The following is a 26,051-nucleotide window of genomic DNA, read 5'->3' as shown; positions in this document are numbered from 1 at the left end:
CTTTAAAGATGCTACTTATGTGGTTTTGATTTTCCAACAAACCATTACTATGGAGCTTTGGGGGTATTCCTTCACACCTCCCCCTTATTTGGTGCGACAACTGTTTTCTTTTATTAGTCGCTCTCCTTAATGGTTTCCTCTTTTTTGGTAACATTAGGGGAAGTTCAAAGGGAGTATTAGTAAATTGGTAAAATACCATGCTGAAAAAATAAGCGACAAAAATGGAAATAAAATTATAATAGATTTCTTTATAAATGACATGTTTCGTCGATATGCACAACACTCGTCAGGTGTCTCTTTTCCCACACTAGTTGTTCTGTTCCTGGACATGGCTTTAACCAGCCGACAGCTGTAATCTTATGTCATAGTATTAATTTGCATGTTGATGAGTTAAGGTTTCTTTTTATAGCTGCTACCCTTGTTTTCTATATTAGATAAGTATTTTGAACATATCTTTTTGTTATATTTGTTACTTTGTAAAGTCATTTAATGTTGTAGAAGATGGATCAGTGTAGTAATGGGAGTTGTGTACAATGGATGAATGCACACAGCGCTGAGATCAATTTAAAACTAGTAATTTATATTTTGCCTGTGATTTCATACTGTTACTTGGTATTTGCTAATGGAAGTGTGTGTCAGTGGTCGTGCGCAACTAATAAAGACTGTTTCTTAAATAAATCTGTACAGTGGGATTGCAAACTTGTTCCTTAAATTGTCTTTCCACCTTCACTGGAGAGGAGAGCCCTTCCTTTACTTGCACTGTAATGAATGGCAAGGATGAATGGCATCCTGGAAGCTGCAAAAAGAGAAATTTTAAACCACAAAACACTGGTTCACATGACAATCAGGGATCCCGGAATCTGCCACAGACCGGGACCCCTAAACTATCATGCGATACCCAGAGGGAGATACAGGTGAGCCCTGGACCTCTCACCACCAGGGAATCACCCGCACTGCCTCTGAACTGAATGCTGACTGCAAAACACAATAAGCAAATGCGCACTCCCAGCTAGCACATTCCTACCTTATACAGTATCTGATCAGCAGACGCCTGTCGGCCAATCGGGTTCAATGGTATACATTGTGAACCAGTGTTATGTGGTTTTAAATTTCTTTAGTAGCTTCCAGGATGCAGTTGATAGGTGAGGGGTTAGGGAGGGGACCAAGTGGGGGGGGGGGGGGGGGGGTAAACCTGCACACGGTGTCCCTGCTGAGTGACTTGATCTACAATTACATCCAAACCGAAGCCTCCCATCTGAATGCAGCTAAATGTATGCAATACATGCAATTCCTGCTAGATTTAATATGGCAGACAAAGGGTATAGACCGTTGCACCTGATTGGCCGACGGGCGTCTGCTGATCAGATACTGTATAAGGTAGGAATGTGCTAGCTGGGAGCGTGCATTTGCTTTTCGTGTTTTGCAATCAGCATTCAGTTCAGAGGCAGTGAGGGTGATTCCCCTGGTGGTTAGAGGTCCAGGGCTCACCTGTATCTCCGTCTAGGTATTCAAGTAGTAAAGAGGTCTCCCTCTAGGTATCGCATGGTAGTTTAGGGGTTCCGGTCTGTGGCAGATTCTGGGACCCCTGATAGTTATGTGAACCAGTGTTTTGTGGTATTAAGTTACATTAGTTATGTTAATTAAAATAGATAGATAATATAATCTCTTACCCATCCTGTTTTAAAAGAACAGGCAAATGTTTGTGATTTCATGGGGCAGCCATCTTTTTGGTTGAAAGGAAGTGACAGGGAGCATGAGACACAGTTCCAACTGTCCTGTGTCCTGATCACCCCTCCCAGCTGCGCACGCCAGGCTTCAAATTTCAAATTCAAAATTTAAAAAAACAAATTTGCGCCAAAACAGCAGAACGAGAACAACAACATCAGAAATCCCATCATGCTTTGCACAGCAACAGGGGGGAAAAGCCCGGGCAGATTTCTTTGATGGGGTGGAGCTTAGCTTCTGTGCAGATAAAAATGAGGCTTGGGTAAGTGAAAGGTTGTATTAATGTGCTACTTGAACCACCCTGATATTAAAAGATATACAGCACATCACATTTTCATTTTGTCTCCTGTCTGGCCAGAACACACATTCTTGTGCCATACAGGAGACAAATCTGTATTTGAATACCCACTTGGTATATTACCATAAAAGCTCTTCAACAGAGATCTGAAGATTTAGAAGGACCTGGGGTGTTTGAAAATTAACACATGTAACAAATTCTACCTCTGCCAGTGTGTACAGAAAAACAAACCCTATTGTCTGCTGTCTGTACTATTGTCTCAAATAACTCACATGGTAATTCTGGTTCAATCTGGTTTTCCCCCATCATCAGTGTGTATATAAGATTCAGTTGTAAATAAAGACTTTAGATGCTGTTCCACCAACTTGAGTGTTGTGGTTTCTGTATCTCCCAGCTGGAGAGAGACTATTCACTTAGAAGGGGGAGAAAGTTAACCTGGGTTGCAGATCTGGGATCTGCTAAATCATCTTGTAGCTGCCTCCGATGAAATCGAGCTATCAGTAAGAAAAACAGAGTTCCGATGCTGTGAAACTGTTAAAGAAACACCAAGTTGTTTCAGTGCTGCTAAGTAGAATTTTAGTCTGGGGGTTCACTTTAAGGCAGTACATAACACTAAAAAGTTCTGTAAGTGTAATTTCTGTGGATCGTATGTCATGTTGAAGAGAGCATAAGAATGATGGTCACTCAATCAGGCTAATAACCATCAAATGAGGAGCTCACAAGGATGGGCAAATACACAGAGCAGCATTTAAAGAGACCCGAGTTTTCTCCTAGGAGATAATTTTTAATCTCCTCTTCAACTACCTAAAGGCAGCAACGCACCAATGGGCATGACCGTGGCGGCAGCCCCAGGACCGCCTAACGCCAATTTGCGTCTAGTCCTGGGGTCGGCTACTGCAGGAGATTGTGCGCACGCTGCACGAGCATCTCCTGCTTCAGTCTTCCAGCGACAATCGCCACTCGGAGACTGTTAGATGACGAAACCGCCGTCTATTTAGCTTAGTAAAGTGCTGCGATCTACAGCTGAAGCCTATGACAGCCGATCGCATTGGCTGGTGGGGAAGGGAGGGACTAAAACATAAATAAGAAAAAAATACACATTTTTATTGTAAAAATAAAGCAAAACATATTTACAAAAAAATAAACAAACATTAGGGGTGCGATCAGACCCCACCAACAGAACGGTCTGTTAGTGGGGAGAAAAGGAGGGGGGGATCACCTGTGTGCTGACATGCACAGCTCTGCAGCGAGGCCTTAAAGCTGCAGTGGCCAATTTAGTGAGAAGTAGCCTGGTCTTTAGGGGGGTTTAACACTGCTGTCCCCCAGGGGTTAAAATAACTTTTCAGCACTCTGCAATTAAAAAAGGACCAACAAGTAAATGAAAGAGTACTATCAAAATTATTTTGAGTGTTTTCTTGTTTGCTAGTAGCTTAAAAAACATTTTATTAAGAATTAATTAAAATATCACCTTTGGGAAAACTAAGAAAAAAAAGTGAATTGCATATGAGCCCTTGTCATAAAATGCTTTTTGAACCACCATCAAGCAAGAAAATACTCAAAATAATTTTGATAGTATTTTTTCAATTTTGGGGTATTTTTCAATTGTAAAATGCCTAAAAGTTATTTTTAAGAGAATATGAAAATTATCTCCTCGAAGATAGCTCAGGAGAAAATTGCATGTAATTGCATATGGGCCCTGGGCTCAAAACTCACAGAGAGCCAACCCAGCAGCTAACACAACGGCCCATATGCAATTAACTTTTTCTCCTGAGTTTTCTCCCAGGAGATAATTTTTCATCTCGTATTTAACTACTTAAAGAGAGTCTGAAGCGAGAATAGATCTCGCTTCAGACCTCATAGCTAGCAGGGGCATGCGTGCCCCTGCTAAAACGCCGCTATAGCGCGGCTTAACGGGGGTCCCTGTCCCCCCAAACCCCCTCCGAGCAGCGGGGGAGCGCTTCCTGGTTGGGGCAGGGCTAACCGCCGCAGCCCTGCCCCATGCGCGTCTGTCAGACGCGTACCTCCGCCTCTCCCCCGCCCCTCTCAGTCTTCCTTCACTGAGAGGGGCGGGGGAGAGGCGGCGATGCGCGTCTGATAGACGCGACTGGAGGCAGGGCTGCAGCTGTTAGCCCTGCCTCCAGGAAGATCAGGTCCAGCGACCTTTTTTCCGACCCAGGTTTGCGGGGGGTGGGTTGGGGGTGAAGGGACCCCCGTTAAGCCGCGGGATAGCGGCGTTTTAGCAGGGGCAGTCTTTAAAGAGACACTGAAGCGAGATTTAGTCTCGCTTCAGTGTCTCTTTAAAGACTGCCCCCACGCCAGTCCTGGGGCTGCATTTTGCAGGAGATCGTGCAAAGGCTGCGTGTGCATCTCCTGCTCGGCGGGCGGAGCACCGCCCCCTCTTCAGTCTCCGAGCAGCTATTGCCGCTCGGGAGACTGTTAGATGGCGTGATCACTGTCTATTTACATGTACAGCGCTGCGATCGGCAGCAGCGCTGAACTGGGGACAGCCGGGGCGATCAGACCCCACCAACAGAGAGCTCTGTTGGTGGGGAGAAAAAGGGGAGGGAATCACTTGTGTGCTGTGTTGTGTGCGTCCTGCAGCGTGGCCTTGAAGCTGCAGTTGCCAATTATGCAAAACACAGCCTGGTCTTTAGGGGGGGTTTACCACTGTGGTCCTCAAGTGGTTAAAATAACTTTTCAGCACTTTGCAATTGTAAAAGTGCTAAAAAGTAGGTGAAAATGTACTATCAAAATTAATGTGTGTTTACTTGCTTGCTGGAGGTTTAACAGGTATTTTATTAACAACTTGTGAAAATATGACCTAGGAGAAAAATCAGGAGACGTGAATTGCATATTGTCCAACATCTCAAGAGATTGTTGGTGCAACATACCCAACTGGCAAAATGCCTTCTGCAAGGCTGTATCGAGTTTCCCAGCTCTGGAACCTGGAAGAAAGCACTTTGGAAGTGCGGTTTTATTGAAAAGCAATTTTATGCATAAGGGTCCAGTTTGCAGGGAGTGCCCTCCAATGTAAGTTTTTATTGCTGGCACTTATGTGTAAATAAATGTTTGGAATCTTTGCAACAAATATTTGATGCATTCTCACGGTTTATGTGCTGGTGGACACTTGGGAGTCTGTTGCACCTGGTGACTACAGGTAGTCAGAAGATTGTTTCTAACACTGAGGAATTACTGCATCATTCAAGAAACTGGCTTACCCAGAAAGGAGCAATCCAGCCACCGAGTGAGTGAAACTGACCAAAGCCAATAAAAAGGCTTTTTTAAACATTTTAAAGAGAATCTGTATTGTTAAAATCGCTCAAAAGTAAACATACCAGTATGTTAGGGGACATCTCCTATTATCCTCTGTCACAATTTCGCCGCTCCTCGCTGCATTAAAAGTGGTTAAAAACAGTTTTTAAAAGTTTGTTTGTAAACAAACAAAATGGCCACCAAAACAGGAAGTAGGTTGATGTACAGTATGTCCACACATAGAAAAATACATCCATACACAAGCAGGCTGTATACAGCATTCCTTTTGAATCTCAAGAGATCATTTGTGTGTTTCTTTCCCTCTGTTCTCATGCACTGAAGTTTCAGGCTGCTCTTTTCTTCCTGCAAACAGCTTTGCCCTTGTCTGTAATTCTTCAGTATGTGAAAGCCCAGCCAGCTCAGAGGACGATTTATCCAGCTTGTAAAAGATAAGAGAGAAGAGAGAAGCTGCTCTAATCTAAATAACACACAGGCAGTGTGCAGAGAGGGGCCTGCAAGGGGGAGTTTATAGCAGAACCACAACACTGAAGAACTTGGCAGCCTTCCAGACACAGGCCGACAAGTCTGACAGGGGAAAGATACATTGATTTATTACAGAGACATTGATAGTATAAAGTGCTGCAGTTAGCCAGAACACATTAGAATAGCTTTTGGAACTTGTAGGATGATAAAAAACAGGATGCAATTTTTGTTACGGAGTCTCTTTAACTTTATTGTTTTTACCATTGAACAAGACATTTCAGGACTTCACAGTATGTTTACATTATCTAATGTATCTCTTATATAACAAATCTTTATGGCAGGTAAGATCTGGCTAAAGAGGATGTACAGTAACGTTTGTTTTATTTTTGGTTTAAGTGTAATCATAAAAACATAAAACCTTTTTAAAAACATTGTAAATGAATATCATAAGTTATCTCCATTGTAAACAAAATGGTGGAGTGATCAGTTATTTGATGATAGTGCCCCGAAAACTTGGTTATTAGAATATCTGAGATTTGTTTGCTGCAACAGAAAAATTACATTTGCTTGTCAAACTCGACAGATGAAGAGCCAACAATTTAAAAATATTTACCGTAGTTATTGTGCATGTAGTAATTAAAACAATTTCAGTGCCAATGTAATAATAATTGAAGGAAAAATATGTTAAAAATATACCATACATTTCCTTTAAAGTGCTTTTATAGATTAAGATAAAAACCAATAGAGACAAGGAAAAGTACATTCTAGGGTATTCTCCTCCCCGACACTGTCAGGTGTATACAATAAACTGCATTATGCAGAATAACGTGTGTAAAGTATTACTGTACGATTAGTAGAGTGTAATGCATTGCATGTAATGTCTTGCTCTCCTATGCATAGATTTAGCAATGGTTTCCATTGTTGACACTTGGCTGCTCCTAATGTCGTGATACTGCAAAGATCATATACGCGACCAAGCCTACAAAAATTGACTAAATCCTAACAATATAGTTATCAAGGTTTATTGGACTTTAAAAAAATAAGAATAAATGATAACATTTAAAAATATAAATTAGAAATGTATAGAAAGTGTAAAACATAATTATTTTACATTTACTGTAAATCAACCACAGGAGTACAAATTACTTCAACTGCTTAAAGGATGCATGAGGCAAATGTATAAAAAAAATCAGATTTACTTACCTGGTGCTTCCTTCGGCCCCTACAAGCCTACGTGTCCCTCGCCGCAGCTCCGCTCTAAGGGAGTCTTACAGGGTCCTCGCTGTAGCGGCCACTAATCTTGCCAGGTTGGCGGCTCTGCGCATGTGTGTGTGGGTGACCGTTCTACACGTGGTCTTGCTTCCGTGGCTGGGAGCATTCTGTGCAGGTATACTACTGTGTCTGCACAGAATGCTCCCGTCCACAGGAGTGACCACTAGTGGCACGGCCGCACACTCACGCATGTGCATAGCCGCCAACCTGGCCAGATTGGTGCCGGCTACGATTAGGACCCTGTAAAACTGCCTGAGAGTGGAGCTGCGGTGATGGACATATAGGCTTCTAGGGGCTGGAGGAAGCCCCTCTCAATAGAGTAGATTCCCAAATTACGCTCTTTGCATGATCCAGCAGTGAGTAAATCTGTCCCTATGGGTGATAGCACTGCCTCAATACATTCAAACGTTCATGTGTGACATTTCAGTGAATATTTTGATGATCTGATGAAGAACAGTCTCAACTTTTTTTTTATAGATGCTATAAGTTCACCAACAAATATGCAATTAATGTTTTTATATACACACATTAAAAGTAACTTTATACTAGATATTCATCTAGCTTTTGTAAACTGTATACATATTGCTTGATAAGGCAGAAACACGTTTTTCCTTATGTATCAAAAAATTACTTTAGTGGTTCTAAAGGTATTATATAAACAGAAAAAAAATTACAAAACAAATATAATTAACAACATTTTCACATTTCATGTTATATGGCCAGTCTGTAGTAAAGTCAAAGTTGGCCCTGGGAGGATGTAGCAGATGGGATTGTTCTTTGAGTTGGTATAAAAAGTAACATCAAGTTTGTAAAATCAAGAGAAAGTCAATAATCCAGCAAGGATAGATGTGCCCTGTACCGATCTCCCCAGAGGTAAGACAATGGACACTTTATATCTGTCATCTGGCCATTCTGGAGATGGTAAGGATCATTCTTCAAAACTGCTTTCTGAATTACTGTTAACTGTAATAAGAAAATAGGCACCATGTAAACAAACTTTGAAGGCGATTTTTTTCAACAATGTGATATCGTAATGCACTGCTTTGCAGCGCATAAGTGAGAACATTATATAGTGCAGACTATATATGGTGAGGACACTCTGCTATGCTAATACTCTGCAGGGAGCCTACGGAAGCGGTATAGATGGGGGGAGACCTGGGGGCGAGTCTCACTGGCTGTCAGCCCACAGCATAGATATCATCGTGGCCTTGTCCTGCCCACTTTTGACCACAATATTTACTGCCTGATCTAGAATGTGGATCGATTTCGATGGAAATTGATCAAAATTCTGATCGTTGACATGTAGGGGCATCATTCTTTGGCAGTGTTGATCACAGTGATCAATTCTACTGGGGAAAATCACATAGTGGATGGGTACCTTAAAACTGTTGAGAAATTGATCCCATATCCTTTCTGCTATAAGATGTACAATGGCCTGCTCTTAGCGCACTACTGCTTTATCGGTTTCAAAACTGCATGCCAAACTGCAAGATATTAACAGGAATGAATATATCCTCAGTACATCTGAAGGTAGAATGGAACAGTCTGACTCGGCTTAGAATTTCTGGACCTCCACAGGGCTTTAAATAATTAATTTCAACAAGTCCCCATTATACAGAACTCGGGCAACGGGAAGCCTCAAATAACCGGCATGCCTGAAGGGATTGTGGAGACTACGTTTTGGTGGTTTGAAGGGGTTTCGCAATGCTTAAATACCGGACCTCCAGCGATGTCTTCTAACCTTCCTGTAGGTCCCGGTGGCTTTTTCGGCGTCTCTGCACTGTTCCCGGCGTGTCGTGACGCGACGCGGGTCAGGTGACATTGTGGGAGCCGTGCACGGAGCACACCGGAAAGCCACCGGGAGCTGCAGGAAAGTTAGAATACGTCTCTAGAGGCTCGGTAAGTATTTATTGCTGCATGTGGGGGGGGGGGGGGAGGCACATGTATCAGGCATCGTGCAGTCTCCACCGATGACGGATACTAGGGACTTTGCTGTATATTGAAGTAATAATCCTTACTAAAAGCGCTCATCATTGATAGAATGGTCACCCACAAAACTTTATTTGTTTTTCTTCTCTCTCCTAGCCTCCTGTTTTTTTCTTATTTTCTCAGAAAAGTTATTATCTATATAAATAATATCTGGTAAATTCAGAAAAAAATAACACTGACCATCAGTGATTAGTTTAAAGTTATGTTTATTGGCTTAGAACATTTGCTTACGTGAACCTTTTGTATCACACATATAGTTTCTATATGTGTAATGACATTTATGTACTCTGGTTCCTTACATACACAGACAACCACTTTACAACATATGGTATTAGTTACATACATTTCTATGTTTGGTGGTTTGTACCATTTCATATAATAACATGTATTTATACAATCATTTGAACTTAAAAATTACCAATAAAAAAACATACATATAATACAAATGCCTTCATTATTTTCTGTAAATAAGGTAACAATATAATATTTAAACCAGCCTTTCATAAAATTTACAGATCAACAGCTTTAATAGCTGTATATTTTCTAGTATATATTGGTAGTCAATAGAGTTGGTCAATTAAATGCAAATAATTCTAAGTTGATGCAGGTTTATGCAAATTTTTTTATGAAAATGTCTGCAGCTTGAAAATGGACCAATAGAATTTCCCCCTGGCTGGACTCAACTGGTTAGTTTTCACAATACATAAAATTGCATTCTAAAGCTGCATCATCCTGCAACAACTCAGAATTTTTTGCATCTCATTAACCAACTTTAATACCCTACATAATTTTATGTATGGATAAGTTATCTGTTTGTAAAAAAAAAATGGATTGCTGGCTGAGATTTCTCCTAAGTGATATTTTCAAACTTGTCAATAAAATGCCTTTTAATTCACCAACAAGCAATAAACTACTTTAAAAAGGTTTGATAGTACCTATTTACCAACTTTTTGGTACTTTTTCAATTGCAAAGTGCTGAAAAATTACTTTAAATACAAAATGAAAAAATATTTCCTAGGAGAAAACGTGAATTGCATATGGCCCATTCTGTCTTAAATTCCAAATTCCACTAATTAGCTCTAAACGTGATACATTCATGACCTTTATCTCTCAACACATCTGTCAACAGCAAGGTGGAGTTAAAACCCTACATTAAGAAAAAGAATGGCTAGCTTATGGCAGTACTGAACTTACCAGCTGTAGGGGACTCCTTCCATGGACTCAGGTCCAACGATGGGATGCTGGAACAATCAACAAAATCTCCAGGGTACTGGTTCCCCAAGAAAACATTCAGAGGTACTTCAGTGATGTTTGTATTGGCACAGATTACCTGGGCCATTGTCACTCTCTCTATGGATATTCTCTGAGCTGGCTTGAGAACTGATGGGTTCTCATAGTAGAACCTAAACATAAGAAAATTATTGATTATCATAAATGATCCATCTATATACAATTCTTGTCACCAAGACTACTCTGTGGGATTATAAGAAATCTCAAAATAAATATCCTCAAAACATAAACATACCATAAATGGAATTCAATATAAACATATTGGCGTACATAATTCTGGAAAAGAACAGTGAGCCATTAATAATTGCTGCACTTCACCCCATAGTGTTGGAGGAACATTCTTATAAACTGGTTTACAGTACTCCTTCATGACCTCATCAGCATGGGCAGCTCTACACTGGGGCACGCTGGGGCACTGCCCCCCCCCCCCCCTGGGAATGACTGTGCCCCCATGAGTGCCCCCCTCCCCCTTTAACTGTTTCCAAGCTCCAGTAGTGTACAGTAAACAGGATAGTGTGTGACATGTCTTCATGTCAGTCTGAATCTATGTAGACATTAAGGCTGGTTTCACAGTGGGACGTTACAGGTGCACGTTAGAGCAGCCTGTAACGCAGCCCACCGCACAGTAATGAAAAATCAATGGGGCTGTTCACAGTGCGGACGTTGCGTTACACTGTAACGCTGCGTCACAAGGCAACGTACTGCATGCAGTACTTTAGACGCGGCTGAGCCGCGTTAGACTGCTTGCACATGCTCAGTAATGTTGGGGAGAAGCGGAGAGCGGCCAGGCACATGGCTAATTAATATGCACTGCACGTTATGACGTGCAGTGTTTACTTCCTGGAGCAGCCGCTCTGTGCGGCAATTGGCCGGCGGGACCACGTGATGCCGCATAGGCACAAGAGTGTGCATCACGGCATCACTGACGCCAGAGTGAGCTGCACAACGCGGCTCACTCTGACGTCCAGATCCAGCACCACCAGGCGTTGAGTTAGGGGGACGTTATGCGACCTTAACGCCCCCTCTAACGCAACGTCCTGGTGTGAAATTAGCCTAAGGGTCTTATCTATTTGCCATAAATACCTCTCAATCCTTTCAAGACCCCTTGTAATTAATGTATCTGGATGACATGCATCCCCTAACAGCCCATTCAGTAAGCCACCCAGGAGCATCAGGTAGTGTTGCCAAAAAACTTCTTACTGGTTGGGTAATGGCAGCCAGGATTAAAACCTTGTACACCAAACATGCTGTCGTTAACCAGTACACTATTAAATCACTCTATAAACATTTATTTTTTCCTGATTTTCTTGATAATCTTGGTTATGGGAAACTAAGGTTATCATCCCTTCTGCACAGCAGCGTTATAACTACGTCAAATGCTTCAATCTATGGTCAGTTTTGGACAATTGTACATATCATAATTAATTATGATTAATGTTGTTAACAAATTCTAACCATTATATTTTAGATTTGGCAGCCTCTTAAAAAAAGTAACTAAGTACTGAAACCCCAGACTTTTTATTCCATTTGGATAGACTGGGATAGACATAGAATTTGTCATAATGCTGGGAATACACGTTAAGTTTTTACTTTAGATAGATGGGTTCGATAGATAAATTCCAACCTGTCGGATCTGGTCGATTCTACTTTCGTTTCGATTCTCCTCATTCAAGTGAATGTAATTGATAAGAAAAGATAAGGAATCGAGAGGGGAATCGAGCAGTGAATCGAGAGTAGAATCTATCGAAAGCGAAAACGACGACAAAAACGAACACAAAAACGCATCGTGTATTCCCGGCATAACCTTGCATGCAGAAAAGTTCCAAGTTCCATCCCATAATGCCCAGCATGACCTCTGACCTGAAGTCGGCTGGCCAGTGGTGTTCACAAACTGCAGCAATGTTGTTTCATGAAATCAGTCACTGTGGCAAACTTCATCCCTACTGGCAAGCTGACAGGTCAGAAGTCATACTGGGCATTATGGGATGGAAGTTTGCCACTAGTGAAACTATTTGTGGCAAATGGGGGAATCCTTTGTGAACACCATCAAGGGATGGGAAAATCTGTGTAACAGAGGCATAACCAACAGTAAAATTTTGTCAGAGATTGCATTTTTTTTCATTCTGTTCAAAACTATTTTTGTTTTAAGTTTGAATGAATTATGGAATCTTACCTGTCACCATCTCGAGTCCTGCGGAACTGATCACCAATAAGACAAGAGAGCAGCTTCCCAGTCCTTCCACCTGACACCAAGGGCTCAGACACGCCTCCAACCCAGAGGTCCATGTTTTCAGGTGTCCCATAGAGATTAATTAATTTTTGAGCTAGATCCCTGTTGTTGAGCACTGTAGTCAACTCGTCCAGATTACGAGGGGCAGAAAGTCCACAGAATCTCCTCCAGGCATTATATCCTATATAAAGCAAAAATTATTAATTGTGCACTGAAAGAAACACACATCACATGCATGTGATCACAACCTTTATGAAATACACACACGCACACCACACACACACAAACACACGCACACCACACACACAAACACACACAACACACACCACACACACACAAACACACACACACAACACACACACACCACACACAACACACACACACCACACACACACAACAAACAAACACACACACACCACACATACACACACAAACAAACACACCACACACACACACACATTTCTTCAAACAGACATCAAACAAGTGACAGTGCTCCAGGCTGCAAACTGAAATGAAAGCCAACAGAGGCATACAGAGCCCAACTGGGGCTAAATACATGCCTTGAATGCAAATCAGATGCAAATTATGTACTAATTCCTAATCCAAAAATGTGAATGCAGATTGAAGCACATGAATGCAGCTAGCCAAAAAGTATACTTACATCAATTTTGTACAGCAGGAGAAATTGGCAGCGCTGTCACTTGTTTGATGTCTGTTTTCTGTTATGTGTATACCATTTATGATTAGCAGCACTAGGAAAAATTATGTTTTTATTGATAGACTAGCAGTAGGTCTTCCCCGTGAGGGTCTTTCATCGCCGTGGGGAAGTCTAGTAGGGAATAATTTGTGCACATATTATTTATACTGCAGCTAACGCCCTCCTTTGCTGTACCTGTTTTGAATGCATGTTGTGTAATTTTGTCCTTATTTTGGAGCTCTGCACATCTTTGCAAATAGCTAATTCAGGTACAGCTTCTGTCTCAAAGCGCTGCCAATTTCTCCTGCTGTGCAAAATTGATGTAAGTATACTTATTGCCTAGCTGCATTCATATGCTTCAATCTGCATTCACATTTTTAGATTAGGAATTAGTACATAATTTGCATCTGATTTGCATTCAAGGCATGTATTTAGCCCATGTGGGGCTCTGCGCACTTGTTCAGGGTCTATGGCTTAAAGTATTAGAAACACAGGATCAGGAAGACAGCCAGGTAACTGGTATTGTTTAACCTCCCTGGCATTCTGATTTCCCGTGGCCACACGGCCGCGGGTGGTTTTTTTAACCTAATTTTTTTTATCATGTAGCTAGTCTAGCACTAGCTACATGATACTCCCCTCCCTGCTCCCTCCCTCCCACCCTTCTGATCGCCGTCGGTGATCATGCCCATCAGGAAATCCCGTTCTGAATGGGATTTCCTTCAGGGCTTCCCCGTCGCCATGGCGACTAACAGAATGATGTCATCAATGTCGTGATGTCACCGGGAGTCCCGATCCACCCCTCCGCGCTGCCTGGCACTGATTGGCCAGGCTGCACACGGGGTCTCAGGGGGAGCCCTATTATGCGGTGGGTAGCGGCGGATCGGCGGCGAGCAGCGGCGATCGGAGAAACTCTCAGCTAGCAAAGTGCTAGCTGCGTGTTTCAAAAACAATTATTCAAATCGGCCCACCAGGGCCTGAGCGGTGCCCTCCGCCGTTACTGGACAAGCTCAGTTTGTCCAGAACGCTAAGGAGGTTTTAAAAGGAAATATGTATGGAAGCCTCCATACCCCTTTAACCTCAGGTTCCCTTTAAGCCATAGAGTTAAGAAGGTAGTAAATGGTTATTCATAGGAATCACACAGGCCATATGGCAACAATGGGTTGTTCTATCTATTTCCTTGCTTTAGCTTGTGGTGTGGTCAAACTCATTTGTAATATGAAGCTGTTTTCCATATCTTACCTGGTAGCCCATGTTCCCGACCTCTTTGAATATTAAGTGCTGCTAAATCAAGACCTACGCGCTTGACCATGTCAAAGAGGCGATCTCTTAGTTCATCAACCATGATCTGATTCTGGCGGTTCAGTTTAGCCTGATTGCCCATCATGCCCCGGAGGAAAGGGTCAATTCCACCTGCAAGTGAGATTGTTGTTTAGATTTGTACATTTACAATAATTACATATGAAGTGCTGTATATATATTGTTCCACCATTATACTGGGACTCATTAATAGAGCTGTTATAGTACAAGAAGCAAGTCTGACAAAGGATCTGGTATGTCGAGTCCTCATGTTGCACATGGAGTCTAGAACACTATTCTACATAATTATTGGTAGTCCCCAGCTTATGAACAGTTGACTTACACCCACTGATAACAACAGCCTGAAAATGGGAAATTTGAATCTGTGAGAACACGTACATTTTCTTACTAAAAACAAAAGTTTGCTTTCCTAAAACAGAAAGAATTTGCGATAATTCAGGTTGGCGTGAGCTTGAGATGTCTCCCAAGGCACCACTGCTGAATATATGCAAATTAACCATTGTACCCTTAGAAGCTAAACACACCTCCAGAACCGCTGGAATGCAATGATGTGTCAGCTTGTTAATATGTACAGAGCCATAATAATCCAACATGCATACAGACTGTTTTGGATTGTTTGATCCTCATCAGTGCATGGCATGGATTAATTTGGCTCTATGGAGTAGGGCTTGTGCTTCTTACTAAAAGACATTGTCGTTTTTGAGATTTTAAAAAATGTTAAGAAAAGATGGTTTTTAAACGGGTAAAATGGCATTTTGCTGGGGTACACTGAGCGCACAGGGGGGCAGAGATGACACAATGGGGGACACTGGAGGCACAGGGGGGCATAGAGGAGGTACAGGGGGCAGAGATGGCAGAGTGTTTCAACTTATGGACAGATTCATGTTAACAATGAACCTAGAGTCCCTATCTTGTTTGTTAACTGGGGATTACTAGTAGTCACAAGTGTGGTCCAGTGTTAGTCGAGGAGCAGAAATGCAGACATCAAACCAGCAATCCACATGTGTTGTTTTAATGTCTGCATTTCTGTAGTCAACACGAGATACCTCAATTTTAACAAAAAAAAAAAGTTTCCTTTTAGCACATGCATTTGAAAATATTATCATTATAAACCATTTTACCCAGCGGCGTAGCTGAGCAGCTTGGGGCCCCAGTGTGAGTTTTACTTGGGGCCCTGAGCAATCTTGATATGAAGCCCCAAAACCTACCAAGGACAGTTTCAGTGTCAGAGAGGTGTAATCAGAGTAGGTAAACAGTTAAGGACTACATCTATTCAATGCACAAATAGAGGTGTTCATTACCAACATAGCACCAATGAAAACCTAATAAGGTGGCTTAAGGAGGGATCCCAATGTGCCCCTCTGCTCCAGGAGCCCCAATGCGGTCACAACCTCTGCATCCCCTATTTGCTACGCCACTGATTTTACCTTGTTTCACTATCCTCCATGTGGCAAAGAAGATCAGGTGAAGAGGGACTGCAGGGTCTATGTCATGGAGGCGGTATCCATCCTTCATGCGGTATAGCACTGGCTGCACCATAGTGTGCCCCATTCGGAATGCAATAGTGAAGACATTCGACACTCTTGGATCCTCTGTATTGTTATAAGACGTATATGGAGGAAGAACACGCACAGTCTCACCGCCGAGCAATAGTGGGAGCCAGTCTTTGTATGTTATTTTCTGTGAATAAATATTGTTAAATGGTGTGAGATTTGTAGATAAATAGATGGACACAAGTCCAGAGAGAGAGATATATACATCAATAGACACAATAGACACATCATACATCAGTAGATACCAGGCAGAAAAGAAGTCATACATTCGAAGTTGGAAAGCTATGGTTAGGGTGGCCATACATGGTACAATAAAAATGTTCGATTATCCCGTTTATTCGATCTAAATCGAATCGAAGGAAAGTTGAAAATATCGAGAATCGAGAAAAATCAGATCGGACATGCTGGAAAAAACTTTATATTCGATCTAACGGAATAGTCGAACTAAATTATCTAATCGAAAAAAATGAAAAATTGTACCATGTATGGCCACCTTTAGAGTGTTTCAGAAGACCTCTTATATGTCGTCTGCAGAATATAAGGCTCTTCAATAGCTTAAATGGAAGATGATGCGGGAGCTATATGGAGGCTGCCATATTTATTTCCTTTTAAACAATACCAGTTGCCTGGCAGTCCTGCTGATCTCTTTGGCTGCAGTAGTGTCTGAATCATACACCTGAAACCAGCATGAAGCCAATCCGGTCAGAGCACCTGGCCTGTATGCTTGCTCAGGGTCTATGGCTAAAAGTATTAGAGGCAGAGGATCAGCAGGACAACCAGGCTATCGGCAGTATTTAAAATGAAATTACTGTCATCCTCCATATTCCTTCCACTTCAAGTGTGCTTTAAAGAGGAACTTTAGGTAAAAGGGGAACAAATAAATGAATACATTTTAAAGTGAGAAGTTAAAAAAAATAGGAGAGATCAAGAAATGATTAATATTTATCACCATACTGTATAATTTGTTCATATTGTTTGATTCTCAATCAGCCTGCACATAATCATTTTACTACTGGTAAACATGAAAAAACAGAGATTGACAACTGCCATTATCTATTATCACACCCCTAACAATCCGATCGGCTGAAAGGTTGTATTTTTTTTATAGATATATATATGCACAGAGGGAGATACTAGTTGCTTGGCAGTTGGAAACATTGGTTATTTCCCACAATGCAACAAGGCTCAAACACAGGAAACTATTAGGACCTAGGTCCTGACATCACACTGTGGGGCGGTTTCACAATATTAGCTATAGAGACCCCCCTGATGATCTATTTCAGAAAGGAGCATCAGTTACTGATTGGGATGAAGTTCAATCCTTAGTTAGAGTTCCCCTTTAAAAGCCTCATAGTACTACAGGAATGAATGTGGGGAATGGGCTGGGAAGGGAATTAAACCATTTGGAAAATGTTGGTGTCTTGGTGACATAAAGGACATTACATATAGAAAATATTTAACATGAGCACATCTTAAAGTACTTCATTACTGTTATTACTAGAATAGAACGATTATACTGTCTGTATGCACTGGCTTAGAGCAGCAAATCATATTCAACTATTTTTCCCATTCGCCATGTAGTGCTGAATATGAAGACAAATGAGCGCTAGGATACCAATTTCTTTTTCACAGACTTTAACAACAAAAGTACATTAAGCCTACCGACCTGCAATATGCTTCCGATGATCTTGCGGGTCTCTTGGTACAGGATCTCCCCAGACCAGTGTGGATTTAATTCATGAAGCTTGGTTGCAATGCGGTTGTGTTCCCGAAGAAAGAGGGTGTGGAAAGTTGTAAGGCCAAGCTGCTCATTGACCCGACCATCCCCTGGAAGACAGGAAAGCCATCAGAACCAAGGCCAAATTTATACTCCCCACCTCCTCTCTGGTCAAGTAAATTGTGGCGCCCCTCCATGTGCAGCCCCCCTTCCATGTGTAACATCCATGTACTGCAGCCCCTCACTTTCATGTACAAACTCAATTGGGCATCATTTTTCGTTTTCATGTATGGGACTGACTTTGCACGCAGGAACAATCTGATTTTATCTCCTGCAATGCAGAATTGGGCTGACAACGTTTTACGTGTGTCCCCTCTTCAGATTCCCTTGTCTAAATATCTCTTATAGGTCAGTAGTAAGGATGAGCTCAAACTTTCCGCAAAGTCACGTTTTTAAACTGAAGGCTACGTTTTCCCGATTGGAACTTTTGACAAAAATATTACACATTTTCATACAAATGAGACTTCAATGCATTTGGCAAATGTACGTGTTTTGTCATGCCCAAACATTTCCCAAATATTTTAATCTGCGCAAACAAATGTGAGACTTTTGTGCAGCAATCATCATAACTAGTCAATTATAGTGAACTTTATTTCACATATGCACTAAAAATAATCTGGTCATGCTAAGCTTTTACTCAGATCTTTCTAAATAAGCACAACTTGGTATTTATGGTAAGGACTGAATCACAAACCAACAGAGAGATGTGTCCAATGTCATTCCCAACTGCTACCTCCTTATTGAAGGGAGCATTTACAGAGGCATTATTATCAGGGAGAATACTTTACATATCAGCCTCAGTTTCCGATCTGCTTAGAACCGATTCATCCACCATTACATACAGATTTGGACTGCTTGTATTAAAGAGCCACCCACTACAGATCACCACCAGAGATATTCTAGAACTCATCATAACTCTTACTCATATAGTACAGTATATACCCCAACAAAGCAAATAGGGAAACCAGTTGGGTAGACAGGAGGCAGTAATCTTGGTTGATGCGAGATATACCACTGACAAAGCGAATAGTGAAATTTGTCAGGTGGACAGCAGGCAGAAACCTTGGTTGATGTGAGTTATACCTCCTGTATAGGTTCTGCAGAGGAATAACTAATAAAACACACCTCAGTCCGTGTCCCCCTCACCCCCCCCCCCCCCCCCAAAAAAAAAACCCTCAAATCTATCACCTGGGACTTGATTCACTAACCGGGGCTAAGCCAGTTAATGTGCCCTAAATGTTAGTGTGCGCAAATCATGGCGTTAGGTGGTTTGCGCCCACACAGTTGAAATAATCCGCTCACTGCGTGCACAGCGCGGATAATAATGCGCATTGCTGGTCCTTAAAAGTCGCACCCGATGCGCACTACATTGAGCGCACTATGCGCTGTGCAGAGCGAGATGTAGCTTTGTGAATCTGCACAAAGCTACATAAGGGGCACTAAGTGGCTTTTCACTCCGGCGCTAACACTTAGCGCCGGTTAGTGAATCAAGCCCTATATGTGTATATTTAAATGTTACAATTTTTTGCAATAGTGGTTTAATGTGCAGGAACTTAGCTGTCAGTGATACTGTAGATTCTTAGGCCTGGGAGCCACTGGGGGATTGCCGGTGATTGACAAAGCGCTTCAACAGTGAAGCCCTATGAGGTGGTTCCACTTGCAGTGTAGCAATCACAAAGCACTACATGTGGCGTCACGTTTAAAATTGCTGAACTTTCACGATTCAGGAATCACAAGAGGTTTGCGAGCTCCTGAAAAGTGCCGCCAGTGGGCCCCAGGCCTTAGGCCCCTTTCATACTGGCACATTGCGTTGGCCTAATTTGCTGCAGGCCAACATTATGCCAATGAAAGTCTATAGGGCTTTTCATACCTGTGCAGATGCGATGCCCTGGAAGTGATGTTTTCGCCGCACAACCTACGCTAGATGGGCCAGAAGTCATGGAAGTCTATGGGGTGACGCAGATGTTTTATCAATCAGGGCTGGTGGTTCTAGCTACACTGTGGCCATGAGGAAAAAGTAACTTGGGGGGGCCCTGACGACCCCCTTGCAACCAAAACACCCCCAGAGTCCTGGAGCCGGCTGCCAGGCTTGATCTAATCCCCCTCCCCTGGTCAAAGAATATCATTAGGTGTCCAAATGTCCCCTAAAAATCATTTTTGGGGTTCCCATTATTCACCTCCTCCTTTTTCTATATGGCGTGTACACACAGCATCCCCACTCCCATGGGTCATCATAGCTCGAGGGGAGGGGGGAAGCACTTTGGGGGGGTCCCTAAAGGGCTCTGGGGCCCTAAGGCAATTGCCCCCTTTGCCTCTATGAAAGCGCCAGAGGGCTTCCATAGAGTGAGCGCTACAGAGCCGCACTTCCTGCTTGGCTTTCAGACAGAAAGGGGATTACATTGACTCAAAAATCCCCGAATGCTGTATTAGCGCTGCAGTGTGATGCGATCATCGCACTGCAACACCTTCCTAACACCAGTTAGCAGTGCAAGACTGGCCTAAGGAAATAATAATGGCACTATAGATATATATTTTCATCAATCACAGCAGTATAGCTTGCAAGATTCTCACCTGCTAGAAAACAGGGAATTGCAGCAGACCTGTTTGTACCGGCACACACGTCCAATGAGCTTCCAGTGAATGGCAAGAGGGAATATCCATTGTCTGTGTAGTTCTGATTAACAGCCAGTAGGCCTAGATCATTTGTATTGTTACGAAGTTTCTCAGCAGCAGCTATGTCACTGCCATATACTTGGCTTCCATCCACATATGATGTCAGGACATTGATCTGTTCACGCACAGGAGAAACTATATTGCACACTGGGGCTGAGCGGAATAAAGGGATACAGTCACTCGTGTTCCTAATCCTGGGGTCATTTGCTGGAATCTGTAAATAAAACACATCACAGTTTAACAGGTGAAGACAGGTCAGGTGATTTCAAAACATGGAGCCCCACAGGATAACTTTGTATCTCTGCTACAGGGCACTGTTGCAGAGGTTACAAGACAGTTGTGCTGTAATACACTATGATATCTCTCCTACAGGCCAAAGTTGTAGAGCTCACAGGAAAGCTATGCTGTAATACACTATGATATCTCTCCTACAGGCCAAAGTTGTAGAGCTTACAGGAAAGCTATGCTGTAATATACTATTATATTTCTCCTACAGGCCACAGATGCAGAGCTTACAGGAAAGCTATGCTGTAATATACTATGATATCTCTCCTACTGGCCAAAGTTGTAGAGCTCACAGGAAAGCTATGCTGTAATATACTATTATATTTCTCCTACAGGCCACAGATGCAGAGCTTACAGGAAAGCTGTGCTGTAATATTTTATTTATTTAAGTATTTATATAGCGCCGACATATTACGCAGCGCTGTACAGAGTATATTGTATATATATAGCCAGCGCTGTGTAATATGTTGGCGTTTTATAAATACAATAAATAATAATAATAATATTGTCAATCAAAACAAACTAAATCCAAAATAAATACAGCTTTACTGGCACAGTATATTTCTTACCATCAGTGGGAAACAGGGATGGGACTGGACACAGCTGCTGTCACAGTCTACACCACCAAAGAAAGTTGATCTTGCTGGGGTGTCAGGGGAGAGGTCAGTGTCATGATCCAGGAACTGTCCCCACTGCATGAACATGAGTGATCTGTCTGGATCCAGTGTCAGAGTGTTGTTAGGAAACTGGACAACCTGATTTGACACGTTGCGTGCCTGGCAAAAGAGTAAAGAAATGTAGTTGAGTTTTGACACTTGTCCCATAGCCATGGTAACAGCAGTAACAACAACAGAAAGAGCTATCTGGCTTCTGTGTCAGATCCTGAAACAAGAATACTTTTCCTTTACTTCTTATTGCACCTACATAATATTATATCATCAGCCATTATGGATTTATTATTAATACGGAAGAGATTACCTTATGCAGTTATCTTGAGCAATGCAACATTTTTGTTACAATAGGGACAACTGTAGTAGAGATCTAGGCAAATCTGATTCCAGAGGAAGTTAGCAGAGCCCAACTAAAACCAAAATAGAGGGCAAATTCTAATAGCAACCAGGAAGAAGAGTAAATATAAATAGTGTATAGCATCAAAGTGCCAGACAGTATGCCTTCTCATGGACTAAATGTACTTGTGACTGCAGTACATCTTTCTCTCTCCCTCTTGGTTGCAGCTGCTGGGAGGGCCAGCCAGCTGTGATCAAGTGACACAAAAAGTAGGAAGAACAATAGATGACAGAATCTAAGCACTCCAAAGAAACCACACAAGAATAGGCGAGGTAAAGGTGCCCATACATTAGGTGATCAAGAGACAGATCTCTCTCTGAAGAAATCTGATCGTGAGAGATCTGTTGCCTGCCCATACACTGCAGGCAGATTCCTGATCAATTTCAACATGAAATCTCTTGGGAACCGGCCTTGTGCAGCCACATTCGCGGCCCTGGCACTGCTTTCCCCCTCCCCCAGGGACCTGTGTAGTATACTTTACCTGTCGCTTTCTGCCGCTGGCTCCAGGCTCCGTCCTCATACACGCTCCAGGCTCCGTCTCATACATGTGCCCCAAGTGTTTGCCAGCGTAATGTGGGCATGTGTGTGATGTCACACATGCACCCACGTGTACGCCGGCAACCACGTGGGGCGTGTGTATGTGAATGGAGGACGGAGTGCGGAGTCAGCGGTGGACACTAACAGGTAACACATATTTTACACTAGAGGGTACAGTACCAGGGGTCCCGTCGCGTTTATCACTCATCCCAATTTGCGAAGGCCATTACTGCCGTGCATCCGATCAAACATGGTAGCCCTACAGCTTGCAGCATGTCCAATCGACACACACTACCAATTTTGGCCCAAAATTGGTTGCAACGTCGATCGAGCATGCTCTTGGCAGCACCTATTTTCATCTGATCTGATTATAATAATCGAATCGGATGGTCGATTGCTGCCAAGTCACCTGATGTATGGCCACCTTTCTATTTCACAGGAAGTAAGTGTAAGACCCCATCTATGATAACAGGAAATAACAGTCCCTAGAGGACTTAAAGAGAATCTGAAGCGAGTATAAAACTCGCTTCTTCTATATCTATTCAGCAGGGGCATGTGTGCCTTTGCTAAACGGCTGCTATCGCGCCGCACAACGGGGGTCCCTTACCCCCCAAATCCCCTCCATCCTCGCCGGGGATCTCTTCCGCATAGAGGCAGGGCTAACCGCTGCAGCCCTGCCTCACGCGCGTCTGTCAGCGCGTATCTCCGCCTCTCCCCCGCCCCTCTCAGTCTTCCTTCGCTGAGAGGGGCCGGGGAGAGGCGGCGATGTGCCACTGATAGACGCGCTGTGAGGCAGGGCTGCAGCCGTTAGCCCTGCCTCTAGGAGCAGCAAAATCTACGACCAAGTTGGTTGTACATTTTGCAGGGGGGAAATTGGGGGGTAAGGAACCCCTGTTTAGCCGCGGGACAGCTGCGTTTTAGCAGGGGCACACATGCCCCTGCTGAATATAAGAGAGGAAGCGAGTTTTTTACTCGCTTCAGTGTCTCTTTAAAGGGAGTCAAAAGTCAAAACAAAGAAAAAACACTTACCTAAGGAGGGGGAAGGCTCTGGGTCCTATAGAGCCTTCCCGTTCCTCTCCTCGTCCCGTTGTTCCAGTGCTAGCTCCCCCATTAGCAGTTTCTGACCCATGGGGAAGAGACTGCTCTCTTCCGCTGTGGGTGGGCTTCAGAAGTCTTCAAGAGCACTAAGGCTCCCGAAGACGGGCCGCTCCCTACTACACAAGTGTAAGCGCCCTCTCTCGTGCACTCGCACATACGCAGAAGGAAGCGGCCCATCTCCGGGAGCACTTAAAGACTGCTGAAGCTTTCCACGGCTGGAGATTTAAAAAGTAGGAGCCTGCGGGGGACTGAGATGATGAGGAGAGGAATGGGAAGACTGTGTAGGACCCAGAGTCTTCCCTCTCCTTAGGTTATTATCTGTTTTGTTTTGTTTTTTGCTACAGATTCACTTTAACCATTAATAGATAGATGAACACCAACAGCAAGAATAGCAAAAACAAAGCATTTTCAATCTGAAAAGTTAATTTTCAAAGTTAATCATAACTGACTCTATTCAACATTATTTAAAAAAAAAAGGGGGGGTCACCTTGTTTAAAGGACCTCTATCGCGTAAAAAATGTAAAATTTAAAATGCATGTTAATAAGAAGTACATTGCCCCCAGATTGAAATGCAACATAAATTACTTTTCTCTTATGTAGCCGTGGTTTACCATAGGAAGTTAAAATCTGACAGGTTTTGGACTAGTCCAACTCCTCTCGGGGGATTTTCAGTATTTCCTTTATTCTTAACTAAAGGGCTCTATGAAAAGGATCTACATAAGGATGTTGGCTGGTCTACCTACTCGGTTACAAGCTATTTTGGCAGTTGGACTGAGAAACTTCCATTCAGTAAGTGCTTTCAAAAATAAAGAAAACCCTGGATAATCTGCCATGAGAAGATGGACTATTCCAAAACCTCACAGATTTGGCAGATTTTTACTGCTTACTGTAAGTGACAGCAGGGGCATAGCAATAGACCCTGTAGGATGCAGCTGCAGGGGGGGCCCAGAAGCTGCAGGGGGCTCCGTGGGGGGAGAAGTTTCCTTTCCCTCTCCTGAGAACTAAAGCATGATAATTGCTATCACAGCAGTTATCACGCTATCTGCCGCGCACAAAGGTTTACTTTGCATGATAAGCGAAGGTTTGCGTGCGATCCCAAGTGCTTTTCACGTGAAACCTTTGCGCGCGGCAGATTGCGTGATAACTGTTGTGATACCAGTTATTACGCTTTAGTGAATCAAGCCCCATGTGTGTCTGTATGTGTGAAAACATGCACGTTTTATCACAGAAGCTAATGTAATTGATAGAGAAAATGTGTGCAGTGCTTCACTGTTTTCTGTTTTTATCTGCATGGGGAAAACACATTTTGCTGAGAATCCCTCATGAAGAGATGGACTAGTCCAAAACCTGTCGCTTCTGTCAGATTTCTACTACCTACTGTAAGTGACAGCAACATAGGAGAAAAGTAATTTAAGGCTCATTTTACTCTGGAAAAAACATACTTCTTATTTGTATATGTCTGGACATATTTTACAATTTTTCGCCATAGTGCCCCTTTAAGTAGTATATCTAAGCTCTGGGCTCCCAAGAATTCATTTCCCGGCATGGTGCATAAACCCCGATTACTATTCATTGTTATATACAAGGCAAGAAAACATCTTTGCTATGCTAGCTTTACCATAGGTAGAGGAAATCCATTAATCTTGTTGGTCGCAGTCCAGCCTTTAGGTAGTGAAATCCCATCTTCATAGTTTGGTGGCAGCAGGCGCTTGTAGCCTGTATTTGAGGCACCAAGGCTGGAGTTCTTTCTGTAAAATCCACATATAACAACACCAGTGAGAAGTGATAACAAAGGGCTTGTATATAAGACACAATGGGCCAGATTCACATAGCTCTGAGAAAATTGCAGCGCCGCACAGCAATATTACCATTACTTATGCCAGCACAGTAGCGCGACCCATGGTACGTAGGTAATGCTGCTTGTATTACCCCATGTACCGTAGGTCACGCAAATTACGCGCGCTAAGTACCAGTAATATTGCCAAGTGCTGCCTGCACACAGGAATTTTACAGAAGCTACATAAATCAAGCACAATAGGTTCAGACAGCAGAGCTGGATCATCCACAAGGAAACAAAGGCAAATGCCTAGAACCTGGTTTTCACTAGGAGCCTGCATACCAGTCCTTACCAAAAAAAGGTCAGGTGCCAAGCTAGTATTTTGCCCCACTTCTCCTCAATCCTTCATTATCAGATAGCGCACAAAGATAACAGCTTGCATATACAACAAGGGAAGTAGAAGGGAAGGAAAATGAATTTTCCTTAGGTCTGAATAAGAAAAAAAATCTTTATTTTTGTGCTGTTTTTTGTGCACTTTGGTTTCTCACTGTGAAGGTTCATGGAGGAAATGGGGCTGATCTTCCAGCTTTATCTGCAGTCTCCTTTCTGTAATATTTACCCATTATAAAACAGTTATGGCAAGCTGCTGTGCAAAAACCTTTGCCATAGATCTATTACGTAACTGCAACATAAACAAGGTAAAATCAATTCCTTTATGCTACATTACGTC

General features: G+C 42.7%; 1 protein-coding gene across 1 annotated transcript in view; it reads right to left on the bottom strand.

Annotated features, from left to right (window-relative positions):
- Window positions 1–5,981: 5,981 nt before the first annotated feature.
- LOC137547040 (myeloperoxidase-like) overlaps window positions 5,982–26,051 on the bottom strand; it is a 35,174-nt gene continuing 15,104 nt past the window's right edge. Inside the window, exons 6-14 of the mRNA XM_068270177.1 lie at window positions 25,163–25,292; window positions 21,411–21,617; window positions 20,455–20,770; window positions 17,773–17,933; window positions 15,981–16,233; window positions 14,476–14,646; window positions 12,483–12,720; window positions 10,214–10,422; window positions 5,982–7,993 (exon numbers count right to left, since the gene is read on the bottom strand). Of these exons, the coding sequence (XP_068126278.1) occupies window positions 7,959–7,993; window positions 10,214–10,422; window positions 12,483–12,720; window positions 14,476–14,646; window positions 15,981–16,233; window positions 17,773–17,933; window positions 20,455–20,770; window positions 21,411–21,617; window positions 25,163–25,292 (1,720 nt within the window). The 3' untranslated portion in view covers window positions 5,982–7,958. The remainder of the gene's footprint in view (window positions 7,994–10,213; window positions 10,423–12,482; window positions 12,721–14,475; window positions 14,647–15,980; window positions 16,234–17,772; window positions 17,934–20,454; window positions 20,771–21,410; window positions 21,618–25,162; window positions 25,293–26,051) is intronic.

The sequence above is a fragment of the Hyperolius riggenbachi genome, chromosome 2, assembly GCF_040937935.1.
Source record: "Hyperolius riggenbachi isolate aHypRig1 chromosome 2, aHypRig1.pri, whole genome shotgun sequence".
NCBI lineage: Eukaryota > Metazoa > Chordata > Amphibia > Anura > Hyperoliidae > Hyperolius > Hyperolius riggenbachi.
Note: the sequence above shows the minus strand (reverse complement) of the source record. Positions and strands in the feature narration are given on the sequence as shown.